The sequence below is a fragment of the Cryptomeria japonica genome, chromosome 10 (assembly GCF_030272615.1).
Source record: "Cryptomeria japonica chromosome 10, Sugi_1.0, whole genome shotgun sequence".
NCBI classification, from domain to species: domain Eukaryota; kingdom Viridiplantae; phylum Streptophyta; class Pinopsida; order Cupressales; family Cupressaceae; genus Cryptomeria; species Cryptomeria japonica.
In genome coordinates this window covers 592,683,533-592,702,239 of record NC_081414.1, presented here as the reverse complement: position 1 = coordinate 592,702,239, position 18,707 = coordinate 592,683,533, and the positions used below count along the sequence as shown (strand labels likewise).

General features: G+C 37.4%; 1 protein-coding gene across 1 annotated transcript in view; it reads right to left on the bottom strand.

Annotated features, from left to right (window-relative positions):
* LOC131859088 (cytochrome P450 750A1-like) overlaps window positions 1-11,359 on the bottom strand; it is a 29,535-nt gene extending 18,176 nt beyond the window's left edge. The window contains exons 1-3 of the mRNA XM_059212616.1: window positions 11,259-11,359; window positions 10,861-10,964; window positions 10,403-10,470 (exon numbers count right to left, since the gene is read on the bottom strand). Of these exons, the coding sequence (XP_059068599.1) occupies window positions 10,403-10,470; window positions 10,861-10,964; window positions 11,259-11,359 (273 nt within the window). The remainder of the gene's footprint in view (window positions 1-10,402; window positions 10,471-10,860; window positions 10,965-11,258) is intronic.
* Window positions 11,360-18,707: the final 7,348 nt, after the last annotated feature.

The following is an 18,707-nucleotide window of genomic DNA, read 5'->3' as shown; positions in this document are numbered from 1 at the left end:
TCTTGTCTTTGTTTTAGTGCGTGACCAAAAACCAGAAAAACAAGGGGCAAAATAGTGAGGAATTTTGAAAATTTCAAAAACATTATTGGAAACCTCTTTCCATCAGCATCAATTTTTGCCAAAACAGAGTAGTGAAAACAGAGCTTTAAGAACTATTTCTTGAGTAAAATTTGTGTCAAACAAAAGTTGTAAAAATCCAAAACTGATCGCACGATAAAACATATCTATCCTATCAAAATAAGGAAACATCATCAGAAGTGGCAAAAGGGTCCTTTATCATCTCATGGATTTCACCTCAAAAACACTTGTTTAAAACCTTAGGTTGTCAAATCAAGTTTCCATATTGGGAGACTTTATCCATATCATTTGACACGCTTTGTCGTGAAGGGGCATCTAAACCTTCACTTTGATAAAGTAAAACTTGAGTTTTCAAGGCAAGATCAATTGAATCCAAAACAAAACAAAGGAAACCATTGATCACTTATGCATGACTAATCCCCATATTCTAAGAAGAAAGAATATTTATCGTAACACCACGTTGAAGAAACAACAACCAAGTTTTTCCAAATTTATCAAAAGAAAAAAAGTTTTATACATCAATCGTCAACTCTTCAAATCTCATCAAATATTCCTTCATCACGTTAAACTTTATATCCAAAACAAATCTAACGAATTTGACAAAGAGCCTTTAAAGACTAGGGCATATTGTCAAAAATCTGCATTTAATCAAATCATAAACCATGGAGGAAAGATCAATCCGGCATTCTTGCCTGACGAGTGCATCACTTACAACACACCCCGACTTGAACTACCAACTCCCGAGAGACATATTGAAGAGGATTTTGTCCCTTTCATCACAGAAAGTTTCTACTAAAATTCCTGTTACTCGCTCTCAAAACAAACAAAGCGAGGCACAAGCAGAATCCAGTATGAATCGAAGGTTATCAAATCCTTTTGAAGGTCCACACCTAGAGGATACTGAAATTTCTGAAGAGCTTCTTCAAGAATGCCAAGAAAGTGCTTCATTCCAAAAGCTTGTAGAAAGGCTCATGGAAAATGATAAGGAAAAATACTTGCTCATGCTCACAAGCAAAGGAGTCAAACTCCCTGAAGACCTTGACGCAGATGTGTTTAGAACGAGACCTCAAAATTACGAATATCAAGAACGATAATGGGAAGGGGAAGCACGCGACCCTGAACAAGATATCCCAGAGAAAAACATACCATAACAACATACACCAAGACAAAACATCCCCGAGCAAAACATATCGTTCCATACACCATTTCAACCCAGGATCAATGCAAGGGAAGAACTCTTCCCTCAACAAAACAATACACCTTTGGTTGCCCTTACCCAACAAATGAAAATGTTACAAAGACAAATGCAAGACATGCAACAAGGGACAACAATGCCGTACTCATTAAACGAAATCTGTCCTTATCCTTTTGACAGAAGATTGCACATGATCCCTTTTCCTCCAAACTCAGATGTGCCTAAATTTGACAAATACGATGGAAAAAGTGATCCCCATGATCATGTTAGAGAATTCTATACCATGAGTCTTGAATTTGGTCATGATGATACCTATCTAATGAGGTTATTCCCCAGAAGCTTGGGAGGACAAACAATGGAATGGTTATCCAAAATTACACCGCCTGTCAGATCGTTTGATGAATTGGTTAACAAGTTCATAACACAATATTCCTATAACATTCAACATGCTATAACCATGCTATAACCATGCTAGATGTCTGCAACACCAAATAGAAAAATAATGAAACATTTATGATGTTCCTTCAACATTGGCGACGTATGGTTTCATGATATCCTCGAGACATTCCTGAAAAGGAGAAAATGGAAATTTTCATTGACAACTTGAATGGTGAGATGAGTTACCGGCTCAAACTCCAATGCATACTGTCTTTCGCTAAATTGATTGAAAATGACATTCAAGTAGAAGAGGCATGTGTCAAAAAGGGAATGCTCAAATTCTTCAAAGAAGGAACAAATTCATCAAATTACAATAACCAAAACAACAACAACTTAGAAAAGTCTAGATTCTGGACTTGAAACAAAAATGAAGGCGGTAATGAATCGCATGATCCAAAATCTAAGCAACTAGTGCTCGCATTGTCAGGAAATCCTCAAGCTACAAAGAATCCTAAAGGTGCTAACCCAGATGCTAACACATATGCACCGAATAATAATCAAGGTCAACCCAATGCAAACAACACCAACGACACCCAAAACAAAACCACAAATCAAGGACCTAGTAACAATTCGTACAACAACTCTTCACGCCACTGGGACAATCACTAGAATCAGCATTCAGAGAGCTCCTGGCAAACAAGATTCTCTCTTTGCTTGCAATCAGCAACTACGAATCCCAAATCAAACCACCTTGGTGGAATGATTCACACTATTTTGATTTTCATCATAACAAAGGTCATCGAACGAAAGATTGCATGAGATTGAAAAACATTGTTCAAGACATGATTGATCGAGGTGATTTGATGGTAGATGGTCTCAAAACAAATGGTGACCACAGAGCCTTTAAAAATCCTCTTCCAAACTACAACAAAGATGGAGCTTCAACCTCAAACAATACATGTGGATCTCGTATCAACCACATCTACAATAACACTATCAATCACATATCAGCTAAAGACCATCATGTGAATGTCATCACAATCTGAAACCAGCATGATCATGAATCTATCAATGTAACAACCAGAGCTCAGAAATATGTCTTGAAGGGACATATAGCGTTGACAACCACTACACCAAAAATCCAATATGATTTAGTCGGCCAACTACACAAAACTCTGGCTCAAATATCTATACTAGAATTACTGAAATTGTCGCCGAAACACAAAGACATATTGGAACAAGTGGTATTGGAAACCAATGTACCTCAAGATCTGGATGTAGACAGATTTCAAGCCATGGTCACTCATATGATAGGGCCTCATAATCTCACCTTCTCAGAGCATGATAATACTTCCTTAAGTCATCTGCATAACACTTCCCTCCATATTGAAGTCATCATTTATAAACACTAAGTAAAAAGAGTATTGATAGATGGAGGAGCTGGACTTAATATATGTACCTTAAAACTTATCCATGCATTAGGCTTCTCTGAAGAGTCTATTGATCCACATAAAAAGATTACCATAAAGGCATATGATGATGAGGAAAGGTCATCTAAACGAACCATGATGTTACCCATTCAAGTTGGACCAGTCCAAAAGGATACTATGTGTCAGGTCTTAGACATAGACCTCACATACAATATTTTATTAGGTCGACCCTGGATACATTAAATGCATGCAGTGCCTTCTACGTATCACCAGTGTGTCAAATTTCCCTATAACAGACAAGAGGTCTCTATATCTGCTGATCACAATCCATTTCAACATTGTAATGCAATGGGGGTAGCCCAGGACAGTTTGGTTCCCCCTAATAAGGAAAAACATAAATCCTCAACATTAGATCTACAGAAGGCAAAGCCCAAATCATTACCTGGAGATTTCAAGCAGAAAATGCAAATCAGAGAACAAGGTATGAGAGAATACTCTTTGGAACCCATGTGTTTGTCCAAATTACCAACATCACCTAGATCTCATGGATTACCCACTACATCAACACATCAGGTAAATCAGCCCATCACCAAATTTGATGGTACCTTCATCCAACTAAGCACTCTAGCACATGAATCAGAAGATAAGGACATTCTTAGTTGGTTATACAAAAATGAGGAAGAAGATAACAGAGTAGCTGCTCTAGATATAGTTCTACCAGCACACCTATATGGAAAGGGATACTTAATCATGCAACAAATGGGATATGACGGTAAAGGACCTATTGGAAAATGCAAAGAAGGAGTCACTAAACCCATTGACCTTCCTTCACAGCCCAATAGAGGCAAAATGGGATTGGGTTGTAAAATCACTTTCCTATTAAGAAAGACACCACGCATAACTCCAAAACCTCAATGGAAAGAAAAGAATAAGTACAAAGAAGAATCCTGGCAGGAAGCACTATTTGAGTCAGCAGAAACAATCTGCAAGGCACGTGAATGTCAAGAACAAAAGCAGCATTAGGAAAAGCTCCTCATTCATATAAAGGCCATATCTGTAGTAGTAGCTCATATTCAAACACCAATATCTCAAAAACTAGCATAATCATCTCCTAAAGGAGGCACGGTCTATGAACAAATACAAAAAGTAGAAGAAGGATCCGACACCGAATCAACAAAAACTATCAAACTGGTATCCATCATCAAATATCTATTTTCACCCTACAACATACCTGTTTATAGCATGGATAAAATTTGGGATGATGACTTAGAAACTGATTCCAATGAATATGAATGGGGTAGCTACTCAAATGCTACTGGAGATATCACTGACAATACTAGCTCCATATCCCTTTCTCAAGAAGAGCATAACACAGAAGATAGACCTCTTGAATTTGGACTGCAGAATATCTATGATGCCAAGGAAAGCGAACAGAAACATTATGAACAAGTCTATACAGAAGATGATACCATCGAAGACCTCGACGAAATCCTTGACTTCTTTACAACCAAATCAAATCATGATGAAACCTTTTTCTTGACACTTATAGTAGCAGAACTTGATCCACCAAATGATTCCTTACCACTTGTCTTTCCCAACCTCATTGACTAGGATGAACCCGAAATACATGATATACCAATTTTCCCAGATGATGAATCTATTATCCACTACCTATGTATCGCTAACCCAGAAACAGGCTCTACTAGTGAACTAAGTAATGATGTCTACAAACCAGGGAGTGCCAAGCTCTCAGTCACAAAAATGAACCAAATAAAAGATCTGATGCTGAAAACTAGACAATGGCAGCTCTAGATCACAAAAAACTAAAAATAAAGGACACATCTAAGGGTGAAAACCTTTTTAAGGTACCTAAGGATGGGAGACTTGACAATCTTCCTAAATATTTTCATGAGCAATCACCCATATTGATTGAGCCCACTCAATCAATCAACATTGGTACTACAGAAGCAGTCAAAAACATACACCTAGCAGAATCTCTAACAGAGGAGGAAAGATCGACATTTCTCATCTTTTTTAAAGAAAAGCAAATTAACTTTGCTTGGTCATATGTAGATATGCCCAGGATTGATCCATGCCTAATCATGCATCACTTGTCCATCTCTCCAGGAGTTAAGCCAGTCAAGGAAAAACTACGAAAGATGAATCCATAGGTGGCACTCATGGTCAAGGCTGAACTGAAGAAACTATTAGATGTCAGATTCATCTGACCCATCGACTATGCAGAATGGATCTCCGACATAGTACCAGTATCAAAACTAGACAACAGTATCAGGATCTGCACTGATTTAAGAGATGTCAACAAAGCTTGTCCAAAGGATGACTTTCCTCTACCCAGTATCGACATAATTGTGGACCTCACAGCGGGTCATTCAATTCTCTCACTAATGGATAGTTTTTTAGGCTATAATCAAATAAAAATAGCCCTAGAGGATCAAGATAAAACAACATTCACCTATCCTTGGAGAATGTACTATTGGAATATTATTCCTTTCATCTTAAAGAATGCAGGAGCTACTTATCAATGGGCAATGACAACAATCTTCCATGACATGATGCATACCTTCATGAAAGAATATGTGGATGATTTACTAGCTAAATCCTTCACCAGAGTAGAACACCTCAACATCCTAACAAAGATCTTTGATCGATTGGAGAAATTCCAAGTTAGGCTCAACCCTAAGATGTGTGTCTTCGGGGTTACATTAGGCAAATTACTAGGCTACATAGTCTTAGCTAGAGGTATTGAAGTGGATCCAACAAAGGTACAAGCTATTATGGAGATGCCACCACCAAAAAATATCAGTCAGCTTAGATCTCTACAAGGATGATTCCAATCAATCAAGCGATTCATTGCTCAACTAGCTGATAAAAGTCTACCATTCAATCCCATAAGAATGTACCTTTCAGATGGGAGGCCAAGTGTGCAGAATCTTTTTATCAAATCAAACAGTATCTGATGAACCCACTAGTTCTAGTACCACCAGTAGCAGGAAAGGCCCTTATTATATATATTTCAATGACAGATATATCACTAGGGGCACTATTGGCACAAGAAGATCAACAAGGAAAGGAATGAGCCATATACTACATCAGCAGGACATTGAATGGCTATGAAATCAACTATACATTCATTGAGAAGGCTTGTCTAATAGTAGTCTTCGCATCTCAAAAGTTCTGACATTAAATGCTTGCACACACAATTAAGCTAGTAGCAAAAATTGATCCTCTCAAATATCTACTCAGCAAGGTAGCTCTTACCAGCCGGTTGGCTAAATGGGTCATGATTCTTAGTGAATTTGACATCCAATACACAGAAAGAAGAGCCATCAAAGGACAAGCAATTGCAGATCAACTAGCAGGAAAACAAACTATGGAGACTGAATTTCCGGACAGAGACATTCTTACTATTTCTACCACACAATGGACCCTATACTTTGATGGATCCTACACACAACATGGTTTAGGTGCTGACATTCTATTCATCACTTTTGAAGGGCATACCATACCAAGATCATATTGGCTTATGTTCCCATGCATGAATAATGTGGCCGAATATGAGGCATTGGTTATAGGCATCAAAATGGTCGTAGAATGGAAAATCACAGAGTTAATGGTCTATGGAGATTCGCAACTAGTTGTCAATCAAATCAACAATGACTATCAGACAAAGGATGACAAGCTACTACCCTACAAGCGAACGGTGGATGACTTCAAGAAATATTTTGTACACATCACCTTCGAGCAAATACCAAGGTTGAACAACAAAGTAGTTGATGCCATGGCTACTATTGCTTCATTACTACAAATTGCAGAACAACAGAGTTGTTATGAGTTTTTGGTAGAGCAACTGTTCTCCCCGGCGTATGACCACTTCAAATCCCATGTTGTCTATGCCTTAACCAGTTCAGATTCTCCATTGTATGGACCGATATATGATTATCTAAAGCACACCCATTATACCCTTACTACTGATACTTTGTACCGTCGAGGTCTAGATGGTACTCTTCTTCATTGCCTTGATAAGAATGAATCTGATTCCACTTTACATGAGCTTCAAGAAGGTATTTGTGGCACACATTCAAGTGGTACTACTCTTGCTAAAAGTCTCCTAAGAATGGGATACTACTGGCCTACAATGGAGAAAGATTCTTACCACTTCGCCAAGAAGTGTCCTAAGTGCTAGATCCTTTGCAATCTGATACATGCACCAGCACAAGAACTGTAGCCATTTACAACATCCTGGCCCTTTTGTCAATGGGGACTAGATTTGGTCTGAAAAATTCATCCTTCATCTTCAAATGGACACAAGTTCATTATAACTACAACAGAATACTTTACCAAGTGGATAGAAGCAGTCCCCATGACCACAGTAACAGGAAAACAAATTGCATCTTTTACCTTGAACTATCTAATCTGTAGATATGGTATTTCAAGTTCCATCATCACCGATAATGGCTGACCATTCAAAAACCAAGATGTCCAAGAACTATGTGAACAATTCAAAATACAACATCGGTTCTCTACGCTATACTACCCCTAGGGGAATGGTCAAGCAGAAGCATCCAACAAAACAATACTAAAAATCCTCAAGAAAATAGTAAATGATGTAGGCAAAGATTGGCATATACAACTCAATCCAACACTTTGGGCATACAAAACCAGCATCCGTACACCTACAGGAGCCACACCTTTCTCATTGGTCTATGGATCCAAAGCTATCTTACCACTGGAGGTAGAAATTCCGTCTCTCAAAGTCTCTCTAAAAGGCTTAATTCTGGATGAAGAGTATCAAGTCAACCGACTGCAAGAACTGGAACTATTAGATGAAAGACGTCAGCATGCTTACACTCATCTCAAAGCATATCAGCAACGCATGTGCAGAAGCTACAATCACAAGGTCATCCCTCGCAACTTCAAAGCTGGTGACCTAGTCCTTAAAGAAAATCCAAGAAATCAGCAAGATCGAGAGAAGAAAGGGAAATTTGAACCTAACTGGTTGGGTCCCTATGTCATCATATCCATCTATGGGTCAGGTGCTTATCAGCTTACAACTTCAAAAGGAGATGTGCTCGACGAACCAACTAACAACATTCATCTGAAGAAATACTACACTTGAGTAGTCTAATGCATGGAAAAAGCAGAAAAACCAACAAAAATAAAAAATAAAGAAAAAGCAAATAAAAAGGTACAATAAAAACAACTGGTGAAAACCTGGTAATAGGTGCCATTGTAAAAGAACAACTCCTTCATCTATATCTATATCCCTGCAGTAGAGTACTATCGGCCATCACCCAACACTTAGCAAATATCCAATCAGGACATACTTAGCGTAGTCACTATCTTGATTTATCCATATATCCTCTCACCACATTTTACCATGGCCTGGTAATCACTATACATATTCACATCAAGAAGAATACTCGGCTAGGGGCAATAAATCATCAAAACTGGCAACACATTCAAGACATCAAAACTATTTGCAAAACTCAGAAACATCACATCCAACAACCAAAAACTTCACTCCATCGTAGAGAAAAACATTGGATCACTAAAATGAGAAACACAAAAATATGCTAAGATGGATGATTTTTTGAAGTACTAAATGTTGCATTATTGCATAAAGTCTTGACTGTTTTTGCATTTGAACTTTTTAAATTATTGGATTCTCTGCATTTTCTCAACAATGCTTCAAAGCTAGAGATCATGGGAAAACTCCAATATTTTCTTAGTCTTCTATCTGGGAGGTGATCACTTGTACTATGTAAATACTTGTCTCGAGACGTCATACATCGAATATCACTGAAAAGATGATTCCACTTTACACATACACATGGTTTAATCTTGTCTGTTTATATGCAATCTGCACTCTGGTCATCCTGGTTCAATTATACCTTAACGCTTGTGCTATCTTGCAAAATCAAACATCATGTAAATTTTTCTCAGGTCATTATGGTTCAATTATACCATTATGCTTGTATAAATTTTCAACATATCCCAAACAAATCAATGCTCAATGATGATACCTATATCAAAAGCAAATAACATATGGTTATATTGGGATGACAAATACAAAATGAGGATGCTCCAAAAACAAATAGTTGCATATCATTATACAAATAGTTGCATATCATTTTAAATATTTCATTTAAGTTACACATCATTATCATTATCATACATCTCATTTTCAAGATACATCTCACATCATTATCATTATCATACATCTCATTTTCAAGATACATCTCACATCATTATCATAATCATACATCTCATTTTCAATATAAATCTCACAGCATATCAAATCATACATCATACATTTAAATCATGCATCATATCATCTATCTAAGCATTGCATCATCATAAAGTATAGAAAGAACACGTAGAACATGCATCCATAACACATCACATGATCAAAGAAAATGGTGTCATCTATATATATATATATATAAAATGATCAAAATATACAATAGAGACGTTGTGCCTAGTACAAACAAAATAATGATCCAAAATACAATAGAGATGTCGTCTCTCAAGTATGACTATCTCCTGAGGGGGATGGTTTCACAACTGATGTCCTAGCTCCTGGATCTCTAGGAGGATCCTATCTCAAGGGCCCCATCATGCCTCTGCTCTCTGACTGTGACCCAGTCTCTCGAGATCGACTCAATCTTGCTTGCATAAAGATCTGCACTCTGCGCTCCCTGGGCACGACATCCTCATAATGGCGTCAATAATACTCCACCTCCCTCACTCTTGAGGACAACTCTCTCATGATGTCCCTCATCGGACCACCTGTTGCCACTCTTTGAATGCTCCCTACCAGCTCCTTTGCTCGACTGCACTGCTCTATCTTTGTATCATGCTCTAGGGTCAGCTCAGTAATTTGATGTTGCTGCGTCAATAGCTGTGCCTGCAGCTATTGTACTGTCAACTACAGTGTCCTGATCTGGGCGTCCTCCACATGTGTCGGGACCCAAACCCATAGGGGCACCTATGAAGGGGTACCCCCTATCCCTCTGCCTATCCTAGGTGCTGGTGGAGGTAACTCATCAGTCCTCCTCCTCTATGTTGGTCATCTCCACTCATCTATCCCTCCCACCACTGCCATCAGCTCTCCCACTCTCCCCTCCTCCCCTACTCTGATTGCCAACCCTTCTCTCCCTCTGTCCATCACAGCTCGTTGAACTGCTCTCTCCACCTGACATCCCCCATGTCTACCCCTATCTCCTCTCCTCCCCCGATATCCTCTCCCTCGTTGTCCTCCTCCACCTCCATCATCTCCATCATCTCCATCTCCCCTTACCTCATCCTTGTCATCATCAAAGGCAGGCTGCATCTCCTCAGGATATGATATCTTGGCCACCGCATGCGCTGCAAACAAACCAGAAAACTCATGTGTCATCCCCACATCTAGTATCTCGAGAGCATAGTCCCATATCTAACCTACTAAGCTGGAGAACTCCTCTACAGCTGCTCCACTATCAATAGTAGGGCCCCAATCCAGTATGTTCTGTCTCCAGTGCGCATACAAGTAGGTCCCCTGTGGTATCCCCTACTGCTGACCATACTGCTACAAAACCCTGCCAGCCTGGAATCTCTCAATCACAAAGGGTGTCCACCCTATCAAGAACCAACTCATGAAAATGTAAGGCATCTCTAGCCCATCCTCGACCCAGACCTCACAATCTGTATATGGTCGCCAGACGACCGTATCTATATCATCCAGCACCCTCCTCCAGTGCTCTAGTTTGCCTAGCTTACATTGGACAACTAGACTCCTGTAACCATATGCATATGCCCGCTCAGCAAGCCTATCTCTATCCACTAGTGGCCTCGCTGCTGGAATGTGCTCCCAGCACCCATACCTATAAGAGTGTCACACCAGATGACAAACTGTCATAACCTAGATACACAACCTCATGTAGGTCCCTGTACAAGTGAGCTAACATGGCCAATCCCCAAGCAAACCTATGGCCCTAGGTCACCATCTCCTCGAGCACCAATCCCCAACCCATGGAGAATCCTTTCGACCTATGGTCAGGACAAAGGAATCCACCAATGAAACCTGCTAGTACTGACGGGAGAGGCACATAGTCCAGATCTAGGAACTCCTGCCAGGGATCTCATATCCATAGACTATCTCATCATGAAAAAAGCACCATAGTGCCTCAGTCCCACCCTCCTTACTTTTCTCAAATGGCAATAATGCACTTGCTACAGGAATCCACAATAACCTGTAGCAGTCCTCTGGAGTAACCATCATCTCACCAGTAGCAAAGTGAAAAGTGTTCGTATCACTATGTCATCTCTCAGTGAGCGCTATGAGTAAACCCCGGTTCATAGTGAACTAAGGCATATCCAACAAAGATGATAAGACGCATCTCTCAATGACATCTAGGTCAGCTTGTGCCAACCATGGTATCAATGCCCAAGGTCTGGGGAACTGCTGCCATGACTGAACCACTCCCAATCGCTCTTGTCAAAAAGAAAAACAAGTCCAATATCAGTTTCCACATCAAAACAAAGCTATCAAAACCAAAAATCACATCAAAAACATGAACAATTTGCAAATCTAATCAAGTTCCACATCATATCATTCCATATCAACTTGTAACACAACTCAAGTTTTCAAAAACCATATCAAAACTTGTAAAACAACTCAAGTCTCCACATCACATAAACTTGTCAAACAAATCAAGTTTTCCACCCATATCAGCTTGTAAAACAACTCAAGTTTCCAACTCATATCAGCTTGTAACACAAATCAGGTTCCACACATATGAACTTGAAATGAGGCAAATCAAATCATGGTTCGATCAAAACAACACATTAATATCTACATCAATAACTTGAACAATCGCAAATTAAACCAAGTTATATCAATACTCATATTGGACAAATTATCAAAAACATGACAAAAGACACAACAAATGGCAAAAATCCACCTCCCTAGGCAAAACTGACCTTTTCCTATGTAATTTTCTACATTAAAAAATCACTAAATCTCGCAAAACCCGATCCATGCGCTAATTATCTTTGGCTACGCGCTAAACTATATCCATGCGTTACCCTGTTTTCTCCACACGTTATTCTATCTACCCTATGCACTAGACTAACTCCATGCGCTATCTTTTTTTCTCCATGCACCAACCAATCTACACTAAGCGCTAAAACTGACCCATGCGCTAACCTATCCCATGTTCGTGCTACCTATCTAACCCTATGTGCTAGGTCTAACTTACGTGCTATATTCACCTACCCATGCGACCCCCTGTGGACCCTATGCACTAGGTTTAGCCTATGCGCTACCCTTTTGACCTGAAGCACTACCCTATGTCCATCATGCACTAACCTATGGCCATGCGCTAACCTAAAAAGTTCATGCACTAACCTATACATTTTTGGATGCTACCCTAAAATGCTACCCTATGCGCTACTGAATTTTTTGTATGCGCAAAACTAAGACTTTTATGTGCTAAAATGTTAAAACCGAATTTCCAAAATTAAAAACTAACCAAAAATGATCAAATAAAAAATCCCAAAGGGGTCAAAAGGGTTGAATTACCGGTGGTCCATACGCGATGGGCCTCCGATGCCTCCGAACACGCTCAAATCGATGCGTAGAATAGGTAATAGGCATTTTGTCTTCTCTCCAAACGTCTCTTTCTCCAAAGTCAACAAGCACAAATGAGACAAAAGAATGCACTTTTTCCCTTTTATAGGGTAAAACGAAATTAGGGTTAGGAAAATGAGCATGTAATTTGCTTGCGGAATCCCTCATACCCTCGCACACATCAATTATTGGGAGATGAATCAATTTAAACATTTCACCTAGCCAAAATTTTACACACCAAATGCAATTATCAAATCAAATCAACTTTTCCAAAAAAAATTTGATTCATCTCCCAAGGGGGCATTATCATCATCGTTCATCAAATCTGGAGCATCACATATCAAATCTGGGGCACAACATGAAAATTCATAAAAATGACATTGATCATAAAATTGCAACGACACATCATTTTCTTTGAAATAACATGTGCACACACGTCGCTTCAAAGAGGGGCAAAATGTACACATATAAAAAAGACCATATTCCTAAATGAATATTTTATGTTCATTTCTCTATTTAATTAAATCTAATTTAGTTAAATTACCCGTATTCCTCTATTTAAATAAGTAAATTACTCAATTAAATTCACTATACCCATTTAATAGAATAAATTCATTTTATTCAATTAAAGCCCCTATCCACTTTTTAATTAAATTCAAATTTAATTAAAATAGTTATCCTAAATTAAATAAATCTAATTTATTTAATTGCAACCAATTAGAAATAAAACAATTTATTTTAAATTAATTCTATTTTCCCTCACCCACTTGCAAAATCCTACACCTCCCACTTGCATCCTAACCCTCTTTCTAACCTCTTCTAAGATTCTTCTAATCCTGATTAATTAACCCAAACCCATCCATTATCCCTTTTCCCTAAATTTGAGGAGGTCACTTCTCAAATTTGGAGTAAAGTCTTCAAAAGGCATTAAAGCCTTTATCCATTCAACAAGCTAACTTGTTGAAAACCCCCAAATTTGGAAGGACTCTTACAAATTTGTCCCCAAAGTCTTGATAACCATTTATGGTTAACTCAACCCTCTTACATGGTTAAAGAATTTCCATAAACTCAACCTCCATATAACCCAGGGGTCTCATCAAGCATTTATTACTTTGACCATGGTTATCCTAAAACCTTTGCACAAGAGTTTATCCTTTGGGTAAACTCTTCATCCAATTGATAAACCTAACTTAACCTTAACCTTTAACCCCTAGGGTAACCATAAGGTCTTCTCAAGCATTTAATGCTTCTTACATCTCCTCTCAACCAAACTCATGTTGACAATTCTCACCATTTCATTAGTGCCAATTGCAAACATGGATTCCCAACTTTCAAACTTAACCCTTGATTGCCTCTTTCAATCCTAACCATCCATTGCCTTGTTTTTTCTATAAATAGAGCTCTCATTCCTCCATTTTCATATATCCAAGTCTCTAGCATCACACTTATACTAAAATCCATTCAAAGCTTTCATATTTCATTTGTGCTCATCATTTAGCCTCTCTTTTAAATAGGAATTAATCTAAATATGCAAATTTAGAGTATGTTCCTTATCATTTAGCTTAATCATAGACTAACATAGTATGCTAGGATAGTCTTGTTTACTAACCTTGTCATCTTATAACTAGTTTATTGCATCTTAAAATCAACAAAAGCATCCCTTGTTCTTGCATTTGTCATCCCTAAACCATTTTTCTCAGTGATCTAAGAGCAAAAACATTGCTTTGAGGGACCGTGCAAGATAGAGAACCATGGAACCAACCTTGGGAAGCTGAGCCATACTTCATGACTCCATAGCTTGCACCAAGAAGTCCTATGGGTGTGTGAGCAAGGCTCCCTAGAGCTCCATTTTTCACATATTGAGTTCTATCGACCTGCTTTTCCCGCATATAGAAGCTATTAGGGATTGAATTAGGCTGTGCATAAATATGATAGTTCTAGTTAAGAAGTTGGTGAAGAATGACACAGTTGTTACCCTAACTGGGTCTAGGTAAAATATAAGAGCAATGATGGTTAAAAACATAAAGGATCCAGGAGTCAAGTATGTGAATAAGTGTCTAGCCTAAAATGTCTATTTTCAAAATTGAGAGGGTTCAACCACTGCAATTACAATTTATGCAACACATCAGATGGTGGCTGTGAACAAAATATTTGATATTTGTGAGCTCTTGAGACAACAATTGATAGAGAATTTAGAGAAAATAAAGAAAAGTTAGTATGCATTCAAATATGGGTCCCTGGTTATTTTTTTAGCAATAATGCTTTAAATGAACTTCTTAGAAGGGTAATCATACTTGGGACAAACATTTCCCCATTTATATACACATCAGTCAATACATTAGAAGTTTTGGAATAGATAGCAAAGAATCAATAATATTTATTTGGGTGGCTAAAACAATTTTGAGGTACTATGCAAGCAACAAGGAGATTTCCTCTAGATGTGGTTTGGAAGTAGAAAGACAACTTTACCTTCATGGTATGTAAAGATAATTATTACATTGAGGTAGTAGAGCCTAGGACATCGTGGATTCTTGAATTAACATATGAAGTTTCAATAGAAGAGGTGGAAGAAAAAAATCGCTTATTATTCAATTGGAGAGGGATCCTATTGAGACCAGGTTTGGTACTATAGAGGATCTTGAAGCAAGAATAAGAAAGGAAGGTTAACAAGGGCATGATAAAAGAAAAAAGAAAATGTTCAAAAATATTGCATTGAGGACAATATCAGAAATTTTTGGTGTGACTCCTCTTGAGGGGTCATCAGGATATAGATAGAGGAGGACAAGGTCTATGTCCAACCCTGCTTTGATGTTTTTAAGCTCCTCTATAATGTCTAAAAGATATTAGTCTATCAAATTGGTGTATTAGAAAAAAAGATTGTAGAAAGAAATTTTTTGTCTTCTTCTTTAGAAAAGACAAATGTAAGAATCTGTATTGGAGAAACAAGCTGCAATAGGTATATTCTGAAAGATAGAGCGGATGAGCAGAAGTTTTAGAAACTTGATCTAGATGGTTAGCTAGATAGGAAACAAAGAATTGATGTCATTGCTAGCAAAATTCTAGAAGAAATGAGACAAATAACAAAGAAGAGATAGGAAAGGAAATGATTAAAAAAAAAAAGAGGAGGAATCAGAAAAGGAAAATGAGAAAGAAGAAAAGATTGAAGAAAAGAAAGATAAAGAGAAGATAGACGACAGGGAAAACAAGTTTTTTGAGAAGGAGATAAGGAGATATGGAGAATGTCTTTAGGTGAATCTTTTGATTCTGGACTAGATCTTTTAAAACTGCAAATGAAATTTGAACTATTAATAACACAAGATATATTTTAAGTATTGGCAACTCAAGGAAAGTTGGATTTGGACAAGCTCACTCTGCTTGGCATGGTCCATCTAAGGTATGTCCTAAATCATAGAGCTAGAAAGAAGTATACAGATATCCTTACCATTAGAAAAAATAGTAATAAATAGCCATTTGAATTATCCATAGATCATCTACGAACTTCATAGAGTAACACACATAGAATATAAGAATTGTATTCAAACAATAGCACGTGGTCTTTGTAATATAGAAGAATACAATATGTTTTTCCACCCAGACATTAAATATTGTTTCCAGCATATAGAAACTTTCACTATACCAAACTAACATAGTATGCTAGGATAGTCTTGTTTACTAACCTTGTCATCTTATAACTATTTTATTGCATTTATAGGATCAAGCATAGCTTAGGATGCATCTCATCTTAAAATCAACAAAAGCATCCCTCGTTCTTGCATTTGTCATCCCTAAATCATTTTTCTCAGTGATCTGAGAGCAAAAACATTGGTTTGAGGGACCGTGCAAGATAGAGAACCATGGAACCAACCTTGGGAAGCTGAGCCATACTTCATGACTCCATAGCTTGCACCAAGAAGTCTTGTGGGTGTGTGAGCAAAGCTCCCTAGAGCTCCATTTTTCACATATTGAGTTCTATCGACCTGCTTTTCCCGCATATAGAAGCTATTAGGGATTGAATTAGGATGTGCATAAATAGGATAGTTCTAGTTAAGAAGTTGGTGAAGAATGACACAGTTGTTACCCTAACTGGGTCTAGGTAAAATATAAGAGCAATGATGGTTAAAAATATAAAGGATCCAAGAGTCAAGTATGTGAATAAGTGTCTAGCCTAAAACATCTATTTTCAAAATTGAGAGGGTTCAACCACAGCAATTACAATTTATGCAACACATCAGATGGTGGTTGTGAACAAAATATTTGATATTTGTGAGCTCTTGAGACAACAATTGATAGAGAATTTAGAGAAAATAAAGAAAATTGAGTATGCATTCAAATATGGGTCCCTAGTTATTTTTTTAGCAATAATGCTTTAAATGAACTTCTTAGAAGGGTAATCATACTTGGGACAAACATTTCCCCATTTATATACACATCAGTCAATACATTAGAAGTTTTGGAATAGATAGCAAAGAATCAATAATATTTATTTGGGTGGCTAAAACAATTTTGAGGTACTATGCAAGCAACAAGGAGATTTCCTCTAGATGTGGTTTGGAAGTAGAAAGACAACTTTACCTTCATGGTACGTAAAGATAATTATTACATTGAGGTAGAAGAGCCTAGGACATCGTGGATTCTTGAATTACCATATGAAGTTTCAATAGAAGAGGTGGAAGAAAAAAATCTCTTATTATTCAATTGGAGAGGGATCCTATTGAGACCAGGTTTGGTACTATAGAGGATCTTGAAGCAAGAATAAGAAAGGAAGGTTAACAAGGGCATGACAAAAGAATAAAGAAAATGTTCAAAAATATTGGATTGAGGACAATATCAGAAATTTTTGGTGTGACTCCTCTTGAGGGGTCATCGGGATATAGATAGAGGAGGACAAGGTCTATGTCCAACCCCCCTTTGATGTTTTTAATCTCCTCTATAATACCTAATCTATTAGAGAAAAATGTGAAGAAGGAACCCAACAAGAAACAAGAGGCTATGAGGAAGGCACATGATCTAGATATTGAAGTAGAAAGAGTTGAGAGCAACAACTTTGATGAGGAATATAAAAGGAATAATTTTTTATATGAACTTGACATAAAAGGAGTAAGGTAGATGAAGACAAAGAAAAGGAAGAGGATAAAACCTTTGGCTAAAAGCAAGAGAACTATTGTCTCTTCAGAAGAGGCCCCTACTAAAAAGAAGAAAGAGAAAAAGAATCTAGACAGAGAAGACCAAGAACAAGAAGAAACCTAAGGATGATCTAAATTATGTGTCTTTGAAGCTTGAGAGTGTAGTAAATGATATCTATCCAGACAAATCGTTGCAATTTTCTATTGATCTGTACAATGATTCTCCTCTAGTAGATAAAGAAACTATAGAGAAAGTTAAAGATAAATTACTTATGGAATTGTCATAAGTTTTGATGTAAATAGAAAGGAAGTGATAGCAAAAGAGAACAAAAAATAAGGAGGTGTTGTAGATGAAGTTTGTAGTCCATTATATATGGAAGCTAGAGCTAAGATTGTAGAAGCACTCAATATAAGATTAAGAATAAAATAAAGAGTGAATTTGATAATGGGAGATTTTCCAAATGACTAAAAGATATTAGTCTATCAAACTGGTGTATTAGAAATAAAGATTTTAGAAAGAAAATTTTTGTCTTCTTCTTTAGAAAAGACAAATGTAAGAATCTGTATTGGAGAAACAAGCTGCAATAGGTATATTCTGAAAGACAGAGTGGATGAGCAGAAGTTTTAGAAACTTGATCTAGATGGTTAGCTAGATAGGAAACAAAGAATTGATGTCATTGCTAGCAAAATTCTAGAAGAAATGAGATAAATAACAAAGAAGAGATAGGAAAGGAAATGATTAAAAAAAAAGAGAGGAGGAATCAGAAAAGGAAAATGAGAAAGAAGAAAAGATTGAAGAAAAGAAAGATAAAGAGAAGATAGAAGACAAGGAAAACAAGTTTTTTGAGAAGGCGATAAGGAGATATGGAGAA